General features: G+C 32.9%; 1 protein-coding gene across 5 annotated transcripts in view; it reads left to right on the top strand.

The window, feature by feature from the left end:
* CDH10 (cadherin 10) overlaps positions 1–15,690 on the top strand; it is a 98,938-nt gene that overhangs the window by 63,178 nt on the left and 20,070 nt on the right. For all 5 annotated transcript variants that reach the window (XM_027657498.1, XM_027657497.1, XM_027657500.1 and 2 more), the window contains 3 exons: positions 1,353–1,647; positions 10,896–11,015; positions 11,591–11,758. In XM_027657498.1, the coding sequence (XP_027513299.1) occupies positions 1,353–1,647; positions 10,896–11,015; positions 11,591–11,758 (583 nt within the window). The remainder of the gene's footprint in view (positions 1–1,352; positions 1,648–10,895; positions 11,016–11,590; positions 11,759–15,690) is intronic.

Below are 15,690 nucleotides of genomic sequence, written 5' to 3'. Positions count from 1 at the left end.
GACAGAGGCTTTACTGTTTGACTCTGGCTTATCCCACCAGTCCACTCTCTATGTTTGATTCCAGCACAAAAGGCAAGGAAACCCAGATTGGAAAGCCACATTGAAAACCGTAATAATTAAATACTTTACTTCTAATACTTAAAATGGGTGGTAAGGAAGGTAATATGAGGACACCATAGACAAAAAAGAGAAATATTTTCATAGTTGCATGCCAAGGAGGATATTTATACTAAGTTACACGTGTACCATTTTTCATGATCTGAAATATGAGCTTAAATTAACAAAAGCCCTTTTTACATGACTGAATATAATCTTACTGCAGATCTAGTTGATATTGTTAATATATGTTCAAATAACTATTTTTAGAAAGGAAAAAAATGCGCTAGTTCTGTCTTAAACTTTCTGGAATATTCTGATATTTTTTGAATGTGATTTTAAAAAAGTTTATATTTGCACTTGAGTTTTGTAATTAGAGCTTCTACTTGATTTGATCCTTCTGCTGAACCCAAAAATAAATTTACAAACAAGAATACATTTCATGGTGAAAATAAACCTGAATGCCAGATTCTCTCAGTTAATTATGAAACCAATGAGATTGGAAGGAATTTTGCAAGAATATGATGAAAGAAATCATACTAAGTGTATCCAAAAGATCAAATGAACCATCCACATTGCTGTATTGAACAACACAACTGAATAGCTTTTGTCTAAAACAGTCAGGACTGTAAGTCTTATATGTGAAGTTAAGTTCTGTATTACTTATATAATGGGTATTAAATCAATACAGAATGATAAATAAATTTGTGGTTTTTTTTTTTCCTTTAGGCTATTTACATTAGCTGGTGGAGAGAAAATGATAATGACTTAAAATGAAATGTTCTTCAATTTAGAAGAAATATAAATTACATGTAATGAAATTTTAAAAAATTATTATGACGTGAAATCAGTTGTTCTAATTTCCTTAATTGTCTTGTTTTCAGCCATGTTCTTTATCCACTTAGTGAGTTTATAACTAGCACAGCAGTTGTGAATTTTTAATAGAATCTCTTCTAGGAAGGAAAAGGTCAGTATTAACATAAAATTTTCTTTAAGAACTGTGGTGCAAAGGTTTCTTAGCAGAGAACAGGTGTTGCTGCAAAACTAAATCTGCCAAAACAGTCAAGTTAAAAGATTCTTTGAGCTAAGTTAGGAAGCACTGGCAGTCAGACAGTGATGACTGAAAATTAATTTCTTTTGTTGGTGATAAACATATTTGTTGCACAAAGAATAATTTCACATATAATTAATATTTTTGAAAACATCCCATCCTTTTCATTGGTTCTGAAAAAAAATGTTCTCTTCTTCCATTTCAGCTTCATTCTGACCAGGATAAAGGAGATGGATCCCTCAAATACATTTTGTCAGGAGATGGGGCTGGTACTCTTTTTATAATTGATGAGAAAACAGGTGACATTCATGCTACTCGGAGAATTGACAGGGAAGAGAAAGCCTTTTACACTCTGCGTGCCCAAGCTATCAATAGAAGAACTCTGAGGCCAGTGGAACCTGAATCTGAGTTTGTCATCAAGATCCATGACATCAATGACAATGAACCAACATTTCCGGAAGAAATTTACACTGCAAGTGTTCCTGAAATGTCAGTAGTAGGTGAGTGCTTTATACTGAGACACAAATACCTGTCCTATGTTACTCGACAAATTATTTCCCCATCCTCTGAAAAGTCAGTCATTTGTGGAATTCTATCTGATGAGTTAAGTATTTTCCATTTCTGGAATTGCATCCAGAAACAGATTTTTATGATCTGAGATCTATTTCTACTTGGAATATTCAAATTATTAGCTTACAGTGCTTTCAAATATAAATATAAATAGAAAGTAGGTAATGGTGAATCATCCTCCTCCTTAAGACCTGTTAGAATAAGATGATTAAATTAGTCTTTTGAAAACTCAATAATTTTTTTCTTTAATTTTCACTGGAGGTTACCAGTGGTAATAAACACTGAATGGAGAGCTGTCTTCACTTTCACTCTCCCTGAGAATGAGGAAAATTATATATTGACTCATGTTGTTGATGCACCGTCTGAACGTAGACACCTTCTTTATTCTCTTTTCTTTCAGATTTTTAACCTTTAGACAAACTATCCTGTGCTTTCTGTTCTTCCTTAACTCCATTCATGAATGGCAGCTTTAAGAATCTTAAACAGTTGTTTGAGTTAATTTTTCTTCTGTTTACAATGTATATGCAGTTCCTATCTTAAATTGTGACCGGGATCATACCAGCTTGTGAAATTTATAAACAATAACACTTTGGAATATGAGTGTTATTAATTAATGCATAAAATTCTTTAGGAGTAATTTTGAAAAACTCAAAAATAAATTAAGTCTCTTAAAAATCAATATTATTTTTTCATCGTGTTACACTGGAACTGTAATAATATTGAATTCTGAATATTCAGAAAACAAACAATAAATTTATCTTTTGGCTATTATTACCATTTTAATTACTACCGCTGCCTGAACTAGATCAAACAGTGTTTTGAGATATTTTACATATACAAGTTTTGAAGAGGAAGAAAATACATAATTATTGAAAGATAATGGTTTTGACAAATTTGTACAACAATATGTGGAAGCATAATACTAATAGTTTTCTATACCTAATAAGATATTTCAATCTGCTTTTAGTTTGTGATTGATTAATTTCTAATAGTTCCAACATTTTTCAAGCAGTTTTTATTATAAAGGAAAATAAATTAAAAAAAGAAAGAGAAAGTAATCTGACAGAGGATTGCATAAGGTTGTACTGAAATCTCATCAAACTTGTCCTCATAAAGAAGATAGTTGATAAGTCTTCTATCTTCACTCTTTCAAGATCTAACAAAATGTAATACCAATTTACTAATTTACTAGTCAATTCTCTAAATTTCCATAAAATATATAGCTTTAGGCAAAGTATCTTGAAAGAACAGTGCTGCGCTTTCTAGAGAAGCATATGGTAAGATTACAGTAGGGTTGAAAAAATATGTCTCAGGGTATCCATTTTGTTCCTCGTGTTCTTTCTATAAATTCCAGGAGGCATTGTTTAAAATGTGATTGGAAAGATCTGTGAACTTGATTTATTGTTTTTATTAAATATTATGCTGTTATATAATATTCTTTTGATTCCTAATTTTTTCGGTCTGAATTCCATAAATACAATCTTTTTCTTTAAATGTTTTCAAATATTCAAGGCATTATTTCAATGATTATCAAATGTTCAGGTTGTAAGGTTCCACTGTAGCTTTACATCTACATAGATCATACAGATTTTGAAACAACAAATTTTTCTGCATCACAACAACAATAACAAAAGAGATAAGATGATAAGAGAAATATCCAAAAAACACTAATGGCTGAAAAAAAAAAAACTACAAAAAAAGCTTGGGTACATTTAGTGTTAACCCTGTATCTTTCACAAATAATTGTGCTGAAATAAATAGACGTTTTCTGTCAATAGAATTACCATAATTTAGAGAATTGTAACTCAGTTAAAATATTATCATGCTTCCAGATTTTTAAAAATGTGCTCATTCAGCTGCTAGACTGACTGACTGCCTACCTTATAGGTAGAATTTACTTTTAGCTTTATGGTTTATCCCTAGAAGTGTATATCCATCTGTGGTCCATGAGGGGATGACATGTTTCTATAAAGTATTAATCAAATTTGATTAATTTCCTCATAACACTAGTTTAATTTTCCAACTTAAAAAACTCTACTCTGTAATCTCAAAACTAAAGACTGAATGGAGAAGGGGAGAAATGTTCTGAAAGAATAAGATGCATAAAACTTCTGAGGTAAATATAATTAATTAGAAATTGCAGAGTCAATATGTAAAAAATCTTCATGTATTTGTATAATAATAGTATATTATCACACCAATTACAAAATCTTTTTAAATCAGTATTTTTTCTGACATCACACAATTCAAGCATTTTTAGTAGAGAAAATTTACATGAAAAATTTATGAAAAAAGAAATTATATTTGTTATGACAACTGGACCTCCCCATCAGAAGAAAAATAAGAAATTCCTGCATTGCTCTATTCACTCTCTCATTATTTTTATTTTTTAGTTATAGTATTACAAGTAACCCATTACTAGTCCATTACTGTTTGTCAGGGGCTAAGAGAGTGTCAGACTTGTTGATGTAAGGAATGCAGAGAGAAATTGAAGTCTTAGATGTAATTGTACTGTTGCATTGAATGTCTCCTGTAGTAATCACCTCTGTGAGAATATAGAAACATTTAACTTTTCCATATGTGATTATCTCATCCAGCATAGTCAACATAGCATTACTATGGTGGGAGTCTGAGCAAGAGTTAGATCACTGGAAACACACCCTACCTTGCCTGGGACAGAGACAGTTCTGTCTGTGAGGTAGACAGAACATGATGTGAAGGATTCCCTACCCTCAGACTGTTCCAATTCACTGAATACTGTGACTTAAGGGATAGGGGGGAATGGTGAAAAGTTCCTGCCCAGTCCTGCAGGCGTGTCTCTTCTGTGACTACCCCACCTTCACAGATGCCCTTGCATAACAGGCAGGGGTAGATGCTGATCTTCCCACTCTGCTGATTTGCAATAGGATACAAGGAAATGGAATGAAATTTGAGCTTCAGGGGAAGCTCAAACTGGACATTAGGAAAAGGTTCTTCACTGAGAGATTGGTCGGTCACTGAAACAGGCTCCCCAGGAAAGTGTCAGAGTTCAAGGAGTATCTTGAATGCTTCTCTTAGTCCATGATTTAGTTTTAGTTAGTCCTGCAAAAAGCAGGAAGTTGGACTTGATGATCCTTATGGGTCCTTTCCAGTTCAGTATACTATGATTGTACGACAGAATTATTCACTAAAAATACATCTATATGTTTATAGAATGTCTTGCACTACTGCTACTGTCTGTACCTCCAAGTTCAATAGTTTACTATCAGCCACTTTATCAGGTGTGAAGGTTGGACCGCTAGACAGGCACATAAACATACCCAAACAGTGTTTTTTTAAATTTTTATTTATTTTAAACCGACTTTATAGAGAAAGGTCATTTTATATATAAGAGTATTAGTGAGTGGTAATAAGAAAATGAGGTGGATAGCAAATGAAAAGGCATGGCTCTTTCACTACCAAAGGTGATACAGGACCTGCTACAGGTAACATTGATCTGATGCCTTGCCTTTTACTGGGGGAGGCAACACTGGAACAGTGCTTTTTGTCCATTGGTTCCAATTCCTGTAGATGTTGTCATTATCTTTTATACGTATTTTCACCACACAAATGATGTTTTTTAGAAGACAAATATGGGTTCTTTTTCAGTCTGTAATATGATTAGTAACTTACAACTTGTTTGTTCCTTGTATTTGTTCCTTGTATTTATGTTATTCTGAGACTGCATTCTCAAAACCTCTGCTATCTGGTGCCTGGCCTCTCAATCCCAGTACTGAATATCACTATTGTAAATGGGTTTAATCTTATCTGTACTTTAAGAAGTGTCAAAAAGTCAGCTATTCTGCAGTTTTGTCACTGTTTTGTCAATTTATATACATCTGTACTGCAGCCATGGTGATATGAACTCTGTATGCACTCATCCGAATAAAAGAAGATAAAAATGGTATCATATCACACTAAGAAAATAAAGAAGTGCACAAGTAGCAAAAACTTGAAATAATTAAGATCTGCACACCCTTGGAGTACAGGGTTTGCTCCATCCTAAAACACCCTGTACTATGAGGTACTACAAAGATGGCTAGAAAGTAAGAAACAGACTATTAAATCATTATCTACTACATCTCTCCCCATCCATAGGGTATCAAATCATGATGTAGCCAGACACCAGCCTCTTTCAGACAAAAAACAGTAGTTTTGATTTTTCCTCAGATGTGGTATTAACCAGAGGGATACCTGAGCATGTAGCTATTTCTATTATCAAATAGAGTGTATTGACAAAGGCCCATAAATTCTTTGTTGTCCTGCTCATCTTTCTTCTGCTGCTCATTAAACATAGGAAAGGTAGACATAAATGGGCCAACTTCAGGATCTTGCAGCTCGGTCGATATCCTAGAAGACGACTTGTTCTCCTGAAGTCTTTTTACTGATTACTGGATATTTAATCTTTTCATTTTTCCCTTTTCTTACTTTCAAAGTTTATGTCTCAGAATGTTCTTTTGGTTTTGATGACAATCTTCTGCTCTGTCCATCATATTTGTCCCATATCTCTATCTGCTCATTAGATGGTTTCTTTTCAGAACTGCACATGAATTTATTTTCCTCTATATGGATTATTCCATGGATTTTGCCTACTAGTATATTTATAAAAAACTTTCAGAACTTTTGATTTAGACTTTTTTTATTCCCTATATATTCCCTAATCATTCCTTATCCTTATTCCATCATGTATCTTTACTTCTAAATTAGAGATATCAATATATGCTTCAGAACATGTAACCTCCCTCCAAGTTTACATGTGAAGTACAGGTTGTGTGTCCTACAATTAGCCTGTCATCTCTACCTCTCATTATACTTTTTTCTTTCTCCTCAGAAAGCAGTTAAGAGATACTATTGCTTAACTTTTTACCTAGGCTTCCTACATACTCCCTTATTAGTGCTGTTCACCAATTCCCAATTCTTAGTCCTCTCTGCCATGGCATTTATCTTATAGCATTTCCTTCTGGTTTCCTGTTAACATAGATTTTTTTTTTTTTTTTTTTTTTTTTTAATATACAGTTCTCTCACCAAACCCTTTTGCAACTTTTGACTTATAATTATATATCAATAATGATAGATTTTGAAACCCCAAATTATTATAATTTCAGATTTTTACAAAGTTCAATTTCACTCTGCACACAAATCTTGCTGCAAGGACATAGGACAAAGAGTTAAAAAAATAGATAAAACACAGAAGAAACCCCCCATCACGATTAAACATTATTTTTCCTTGAAAGGGACATTTTAAAAGAATTGAAAGTTTTCACTGATATGATTTGTGCACAAACTTACTGTTTTCTAAGTTACAAGAGTACCATGTAGTCAAAGACATTTCTAACATCAATTTCTCTGAATATCCAGCCCATTCAAGTTCTTTTTTTGTATTCTGCAGCATTAAATAGTTTATTTCAGGGGAGAACATGTCATTTTCATTAGAAAGAGTAGAAAATTTCTATTAATTTGGCTTGTTATTTGTATGGATAATTTACTATGGAGGGTACTTGCTCTAGATAAATATCACATAACTCAGCTGGGAGAAAAGAAAAGATAAAATCTAAGTTTAGAATTCAGCTCTACGATGGTTATTTTGTGCATTCCTTTTCCTAAGTAATTATCTTCAGTGATTTTTATTAACACATATGCATCATAAATGCACTCTGAGGTCGAAATCATTAATACTTGTGTGGTGTTTGAAGATACTTGCACCGAACATATTAAAAAGGGCCAAATATATTAATTACTATTATAGTCCTAGATCCTAGGGAGATTCAAACATTATAATTAAACTTATGTTAAAATATGCCTTCTGAGAACTACAATAATCTGACAGAAGACTGTTTCTTTCTGGGCCAAGCTTACCACTGTATAATTCTCATTTATGGTATAGTAAAATTTGCAATTATGCAAGGAGAAAAGAACAGAATTCATTGGTGTTATAATTAACATAGATGGTGTCATACTCATAGATCTATAGAATGGTTTGAGTTGGAAGGGACCTTAAAGATCATCTAGTTACAACTACCCCTGCCCTGGGTAGGGATGCAGGGTTGCACAGAGCCCCACACAATCTGACCTCGAACACTTCCAAGGATGGGTCACCACAACTTCTCTGGGCAACTAGTTCCGGTGTCTCACCCCCCCGGTAGTAATGAATTTCTTCCTAATATCCAAACTAAACCTACTCTCTGTCAGTTTGAAGCCATTCCCCCTAGTCCTATCACTATATGCCCTTGTAAAATGTCCATCTCCAGCTCTCCAGTATATTATCACCGTGTCATTCATGCCCTCCTATAGAGTTCAGATTAGGATCTGAGGGCCAAAGACCGACTTCATCAGAAGAAACTTGTGTCTACATAAAAGATAGTCCAAGGCCCACACCAAGCAGTGTTCACTGACACCCATAATGTAGTTTTTAAAGCTTGGCACAATTGATCATCTTAAATGCCTTTGCATTATTGGTCCAGGTTTCAGGTCAGTACAATGTATTTGTATTCTTGAGCATCAGTAGTCTTCAGTGTACTGAAGCAAAGCAAAACCAGCTAGTGGTTTGACAGCTGATGTGCACAATGTAACTGATATATGGATAATACTACTCCTGTTTGCTTCTTGGGATGGTTTCTGTCAGGTTTTTCATAGGAATCACTGATCCCTCTTTTGTACTTCTGAGCAAGAGCCAAGATCAAAATGGTGAGTTGTGCACCCTGAATGGCACATGGAAAGGTAGTGGTGCTCTTGCACTTGCCCTACCAGGTACCTAACCCATGGCCTGTAAAAACCAAAGAACTGAGGTAACATTAAAAGGTACAGATCATCCTTACTGCTTCTGGGTAAGGGGTGTACATTGTCCTGAGCATATCCCTCCAAGTAAATTGCACTGTGTGATAGTGATAAAAGTACAAACCTCTTCCCACAGATTGTAAAGGAAACAGGATCAAATCTACAGTTTTCAGAAGTGTCTGACAGATTTTAATGGATGAATATATGCAACCATGCTCATTGCAGCTAGAGAGAATAGATGGCACAATTTGTTCTGTTTCATGTGTATGTGTATTAAAATAATATTTATGTTCATTGTAACACTCATAACTAAGGTATCAATAATTATTTTATACATACATGTTATTACATTTCAAATGGAACTATTATATTTTAGAGCTATGAAACCTATTCTTTGGTTTTCTTCCAAATTATCCTTCAAAGTTGATTCTACATGTTTTTTTAAACTAACATGAAATAAAAATCTCATACAATTGGCCTATTCATGAATACTTCTAGTTTGAACAAATGAAGGAAAGGTGAAAATCAGAAAAAAGAAATGGTACATGTATCAGAGACAAAATATTGCCTTTCATGGGTTTGCAGTGTAGACATTTCTGATTAATACCTTGTGCTGTTGGGCCAGCCTTGATTATAACTGTTCTGTTTTTATGAATATAAAATGGAGGAGTTGTAAACTTTACTTGGATAATCCTATGTTGGTCAATGTACTCAGTGGCTTGATATTTTTTCACCTTTCTTCTTAAACTTGAAGCGCTTCAGGTACTGAACATGATTTATCTTTCTTTTACACATCTTTGCTATTTCAAAGAAAATATTCTTTAGGAGTAAGCATACATTCTAGCACTGCAGATTACTATATAGTAGGATGGTCCAAAAAATGCATTTCAGAATCAAGGCAACAATCCTCAGAACTTAAATATATTCAACAAAAATGGCTCGGTATCTTTTAATGGAACAGTTATACAGACATATATCTACAAATGGAGTCCAGTGTGGTTGAAGGTATATATATTCACATGTGTGAATCATAAAGAGACAAAGCTTTTAGGACAGATCTATCACCCCTACATTCTTATCCTTAAAAGTTATTTCGATTTTCATGTTCAGACATAGTCTAGACATTCACTAGACACTCATTAACACAGTAAAAACTACTCATAATTTTATCTTATTTTCATTATAACTCTGTAGTAATTTTTATCCTTTTTTTGTTTTATTTTGTGTTTGGGACTTTGCTTTCTTAAATCTGTGTTTCATTTCATTTTAATATGGAATATTATAACAAGGAATCTACCTATTTTGATTTTGCCTTCTTTACAAAATGCAAGTAGTTTTTGGGACTCACTCAAACAAGTATTTCTGTCCTCTAGCAGTTGAAAACTGAACATGCCTGAGAACTTATCAGTGTTTCAGCAGTTAGGTACATGCTCGTTCCCTTGATATTGGTGCCATAATTGAACAATTTACACATAAAAAGCAGATCATGCCATAAAATTCCAAATAAATGGAGGTAGTTTAGCATTTGCTTCTACTTACTTATATATATTAGAATAAATATGTAGTATAGTCAAGCTATGAAAGAGAATAAGTAGCTGTGACAAGGACCTTAGATTTACAGATGCTTTATTTTGTAACATTTGGTAGTATTTGGTGGGGAAAAGAATTTTGAAAGAATTGCAATAAAAGGGGAAATAAGTCTTCTGATCATCAGATTAGCCCATGGCTAACCAGTCACATGTGTGTCATGATTTTTTTTCCTTTTTTTTTTTATTGTTTCCTATATTTTTAATTTTCTGTAGTCTAAATATTCAGCAGATTTCAAAGTTCATATGGTAACATTTCTTCTGGTAGTATCTATCCGTAGTAACACTTGGAAAGCAGGGAGAATTGATGACTTGTTTTTCTCAAGTTTCAATGACCTATTTAATCATCTTTTTCTGTCATGTTCCTGCATATGTAATTTCATATCATCTTGGCATCATTAAACATAATAAAACAAAACAAAAAAATCCAAAAAACCCACAACCACCCCAAACCTGGAAAAATTAGTGTAATAAAACCAAATGTCTTCTGAAGAATGTGAGTACATTGAATTATTTTAACTTGGTAAAGGTAAGAATTCAGCTCAATCATAGCTACTGTTTACATTTGCTAATTAAATACTAATTACACTTGTGGGATTAGGGAAGTATAGATTAAATTTGTGTAGGAGGCCCTGAAATAGGGAAGAATGTACCTGGAGTTGGCTATAAGATCACAAATATATTTGGAAAATCCAGTTGACATAGCTGAAATTCTCTTTGGTGTCTGTTGGAATGGAAATTGATGCTCTTAGACCTCCACCTAGTGCCACCTGAAACTAACTTGACTTTGAATGTTTAAGGTACTTCTGTGGTCCAAGTTACAGCAACTGATGCCGATGACCCTTCATACGGAAACAGTGCCAGAATAATTTACAGCATACTTCAAGGACAGCCATATTTCTCTGTGGAACCAGAAACAGGTCAGGAAAAATTTTCATTATTTTTATTTACCATAAACTTTTAACTTTTTCTTTCATTCAAAAGATCTCAGATCACATAAAAAAAAAATAACTCATTAATATTTCTTGGGTTTTTTTTCATGATATATAATTTTTGTAACACATATAAAAGCTCTGAGTTATTACAACTGACACTATGAAGTATAAGTAATTTTGCAGCAGTACTATTGATAGTGTAAGAACTAAGTAACAGCATTTCTGACATAGGTAGAAAATGTTATTATTTTCTTAATGGTTATACTTGGATTAATAAAAGGTCTTCTTTCTACTCATAAACCTTGAACATAATTGAATAATTTTTAGCATGAAACTGGAAAGGGAGGTGTGATGTAGAACTAAGACTTGAACCAAGAGATAGCTTGTACAAAAAGACTATTATAAAACTTATGGATGGAAATTTGTACTTTGAAACATTAAATGAACATTTTAGAGGCAGATTTCAAGACTAATTAAAAAAAAAGATGCAGCAGATTGCTGTACATAAAACATAAAGACATTATTAACAATTTTATTTTTTAATTCTTTATTTGTTTTAGGCATCATCAGGACTGCTTTGCCTAACATGAACAGAGAGAACAGGGAGCAGTACCAAGTAGTTATCCAGGCAAAGGACATGGGAGGCCAGATGGGTGGATTATCAGGGACCACCACCGTGAACATCACTTTGACCGATGTCAACGACAATCCACCTCGATTCCCCCAGAGTAAGCTGCATTTAACAGTTGCCTTGTACTGTAAGAGTTAAGCAGTCACCATCTGGTTTAATTTAGAGTAAACCTAGATTATGAGGCACACATAAACAAAAGGCTTATGTACTGATTATGATTATTAAAGCAGTATATTAAATGTCACAGCATTTGTTTGTTAGAAAACAGTTACATGGTCAAATATAACTGCAGTAAACCTGGAATACTTCCCAGTAGTATGGGAAGGGATGGTAGATGGATTCATAAGAGCATTAGAGCAATGTTTTTCTCTTTTCTTACCTATTGTTTAAATCCCACACGCTCCCCCACTGGAGAATAAAACATGTAGTAATTCTGGATATGCAGAAATGTTTGAATTGTAGTATCTGCTTAAATATTTAATCATGAAAACTGTGGAAAAAAAATTACTTGAAGGGAATCAAACAGATTTGTACTTTTTCAGCTGCAGAGCTACAAAACCTAATAGAAAATTTCCAAAAGTAAAGTAAAATACATTTAACTTTATTTGGTAATTTTTGAAGCTTAAGTTTAGTGAAGCTTTATATAATGCTTTTTACCTTCTCATAGTACAACTATGAAGACTTTGTATACTCAAACTAAAATATAAAATTGTTCTCGGTCTCTATGTAACATAGAAATATTTAACCACGTAACATCAAACTTGTAAAGGTTAAGTATTTTAAATATATTTAAAGCCTTTTGTATTAATTAAAGTTGTAACATGTACAAGATTATTTGGACTTAGGATTTAGAGTATTCTCACCAGACATTTTTTCTTCTATGTAACTCTGCTGATTCCAGTAGTTACAGATTTACTCTTTAGGATCAAAATAACAGAATCAATTTCAAATGATGCTCTTCATGGCAGAAATGGAGGACATAACTTTGTTCAATTTAATATTGCAGTAAATATATATGATTTTAGCTAAGATGTTTATCAGCATGTGGTTTCATATACACACTCAAAATAAAAAAATCCTGAACAATCAAGTAATTAGAATTTGTGCATTTCCACAGAGGTCCTCTTCTGGACAGAATTTTTTGTTAATTTATCATTTTATGTATTCTGTGTAAAACTTTTATATTTATTATGTTTACAATTTTCATTGGTATATAGAAGATTATGGTATTTCCATCACTGCATAGGTGAGGTGTGCTGTATTGCTCCTCTCTGGACATGTTGAGGAAGATTATTCAGAGATGTCTTACAGATGCCTTACAGAAAAGAAAATTTTAACAGTTAAATTTAAGACAGCATATAAGATTCAAACACGTATATATATTCTTTTCTTTTTCTTGTTTCTTAAACAGTGGGTAAAATTAGAAGTTAAAATGATGGAACCAACTTTCTAGACCATTTTTACTTGGTTTATCTGGAAGTCCAAGATCATATTTGAGTCAGACGAGGACTTGACGTAGAATCTCTGCATTTTTCTTTAATGTCATGTTAAATCAGATGTGTCCTTTGCTTTAAAGAACCTTTTAGTCTTACTCCTTATGAGGTTTTTTTGTTGTTGTTTTATTTTTCTCTCTACTTTCTCTCTGCTAATTTCTTTGCTAGATACAAATGTATATTTCACTGGTATTGAAAACTAAAACATTTATAAAGATGACTCACTTTACTAGATATATATAAAAGCAAAATTAGCTATTGACTTTTTAAAAAATCATTATATTTAATCTCAAAATGCAAATAGACATTATAATGATTCATGATTTTAACAGAGTTTCATGAGACTACTGGAATTGAAACTGATCAAGTTAAATTATTTTTCTGTTCCATTAATAAAAATCCAGATGTAATAGGTTCATGAGACAATAATATTCATATCAGATTTATGAAATACCACGAAAAGTATTAAAATGCCCATTATGTTTTCACAGGACTCAGCATATTATAGCTATATGTTTCAATAAAATGTTTCAAACTAGCTTAAATGTCTCCCAGAAGAAACTCATATTACAATTGTGGGAAATTCACATAATTCATTTTATCATAGTTTCAAAGAAAAAAAAAAGAAGATGGAGCAAGAGTTCTTCAGAATATTTGTCTCCTCCTAAAGATATGCTGAAAACCATACAGATAGCAGTGGTTCTTCTTTTGAGGAAACATGATAAAATTCTCTGTGTTGCAGAAAGGCCATCAAAGACCTCACACATTGGATCTCTGTTTCAACTGTAATATTTCCCAAATGTTCTCAGAAGTAAGGAGATGGTGTTGACCAGCAATAAAGGGATAAGTGATTTATGGGCTTAGAAACCTGAGTCTGACTGAAACTCAGTGCAACTAAATTATGGCAACCCATGCCTCCTGAGAGACTATAGCCTGTAGTACTCTGTGAAAATATTTACATTATATGCTTATTTGAGAGTGAATCAGAAGAAGGGTAAACAAAAAAATAAGACTGATTTTTCATTCTTTATGGATGACTGAAGTATTTGCAGTCAAAAGTGTGTAGACTTTAATCTTTCAGCTGATTTCTCCTTAGTATATGGAAAAGTTTTCCTTTCCTTGTTCCTCCCATTTCTTTTCCTGACAGACAAATGAAAAAACATCACCCACTGAAGTAAATGCAAACAGTAAACTACTTTCCCTCAGAAGTGAGAAATAAGATTGACGGCAGAGTTTTGCAAGCGTAATTCTAGTTCGGTGTAATTTGTGTTCTGAGACAGTGTATAAAGCTGCACTGCACCCCATACTTAATCCATGCATAAATGTCTCCAGTGACATAAATAATAAAATGAAGTGTCTCATACTATGGTGGAGATTTCTATAAATGGATAGGTTAGATTAAAAATTATCTTTCAGATTATAAATTTCTGGTTATTTTCACTCTCTGTTTCCCCTACCTTATTAGCAATTCAATATATAAGCTCTTACCATTTTGTGGACTAAATTAATGACTTGGGTATTGCACTGGGAGTCAAAGTAATGTCCACAAGGCATAGCTTAGGGATGTAGTTTTAAGCACTCCAGAAAAAAAATGTGGAGAATAGTTCGCATTCCATAAAAATAATTATAGTGTATGAATATTAACTGGGAAAAAACCAAACCACAGTCTTTCACTATAGTCTCACGTAGTACTGATTAAATATTAATAGGTACTGAGGCCATTTTTTTTAATCTTTTTTTTTTTTAACCATTATATAAATGGTTAGAGAGGTTCTGTACTAATGTAGCAAAGGATACAGGTTTAGGTATTAGATAAAGCTAATAAAAATGTTAGAGTAAATGCAGGATAAACACCAAAATGTAACTGAGTAAAAATAAATACATGTAAATAGAACATGGAGTATACATGGCCATAAAGTATTCATTCTGCTGCTATATGTCAGTTTCATATTAAACGCTGCCTAAGTAAAATTATATGAAGAGATTAAAATTCAATATTTTTCATTCAAAATTTAATTGCAAACTATGTGAACATATTGATTTTTTTATTTTAGGAGTTTTTTTTTAGGTTTGTCAAGTGGTAACATAATAATAGAACAGAATAAAATTAGTTCTGTGAGTTAGCTCTGTAGAAGCATAAAAAGTCTCAAATGACCTGATGAATAATAGGGGTTTTTTCACTGTCTCACTCTGTAGCTGACTTGTAATACACCAATACTCTTCACCTGTGCTTTTCTGAAGATATGTTAAAATCATGTTGCCAGTGGCTTTCTCATACAACCTTGCCACTGCTGTCTCCTCATGATTCTTCTTGATTGCACAAAACTAATAACAACCCTTATGGACTTTTCTGTACTGCTTATTTATGACAATGTATATGTGTCCTGCTTTTTGGGTAGGCTGTTCAGTTTTTTCCTGTTGTAGTTGCTGGCCTTTGCCACTTCCACTCTTATTGTTATTGTCAACTAAACTATATTTCTAACTCACTCAATTTAGTCCCTAAGCAGAACAGCAAATCTTGGAAAACTTAACTAAG

This window comes from Corapipo altera, unplaced genomic scaffold (genome assembly GCF_003945725.1).
Source record: "Corapipo altera isolate COAL_440 unplaced genomic scaffold, ASM394572v1 66, whole genome shotgun sequence".
Lineage (NCBI taxonomy): Eukaryota > Metazoa > Chordata > Aves > Passeriformes > Pipridae > Corapipo > Corapipo altera.
The sequence above is the reverse complement of the archived record's forward strand: the minus strand, read 5'-3'. Positions and strand labels throughout refer to the sequence as shown.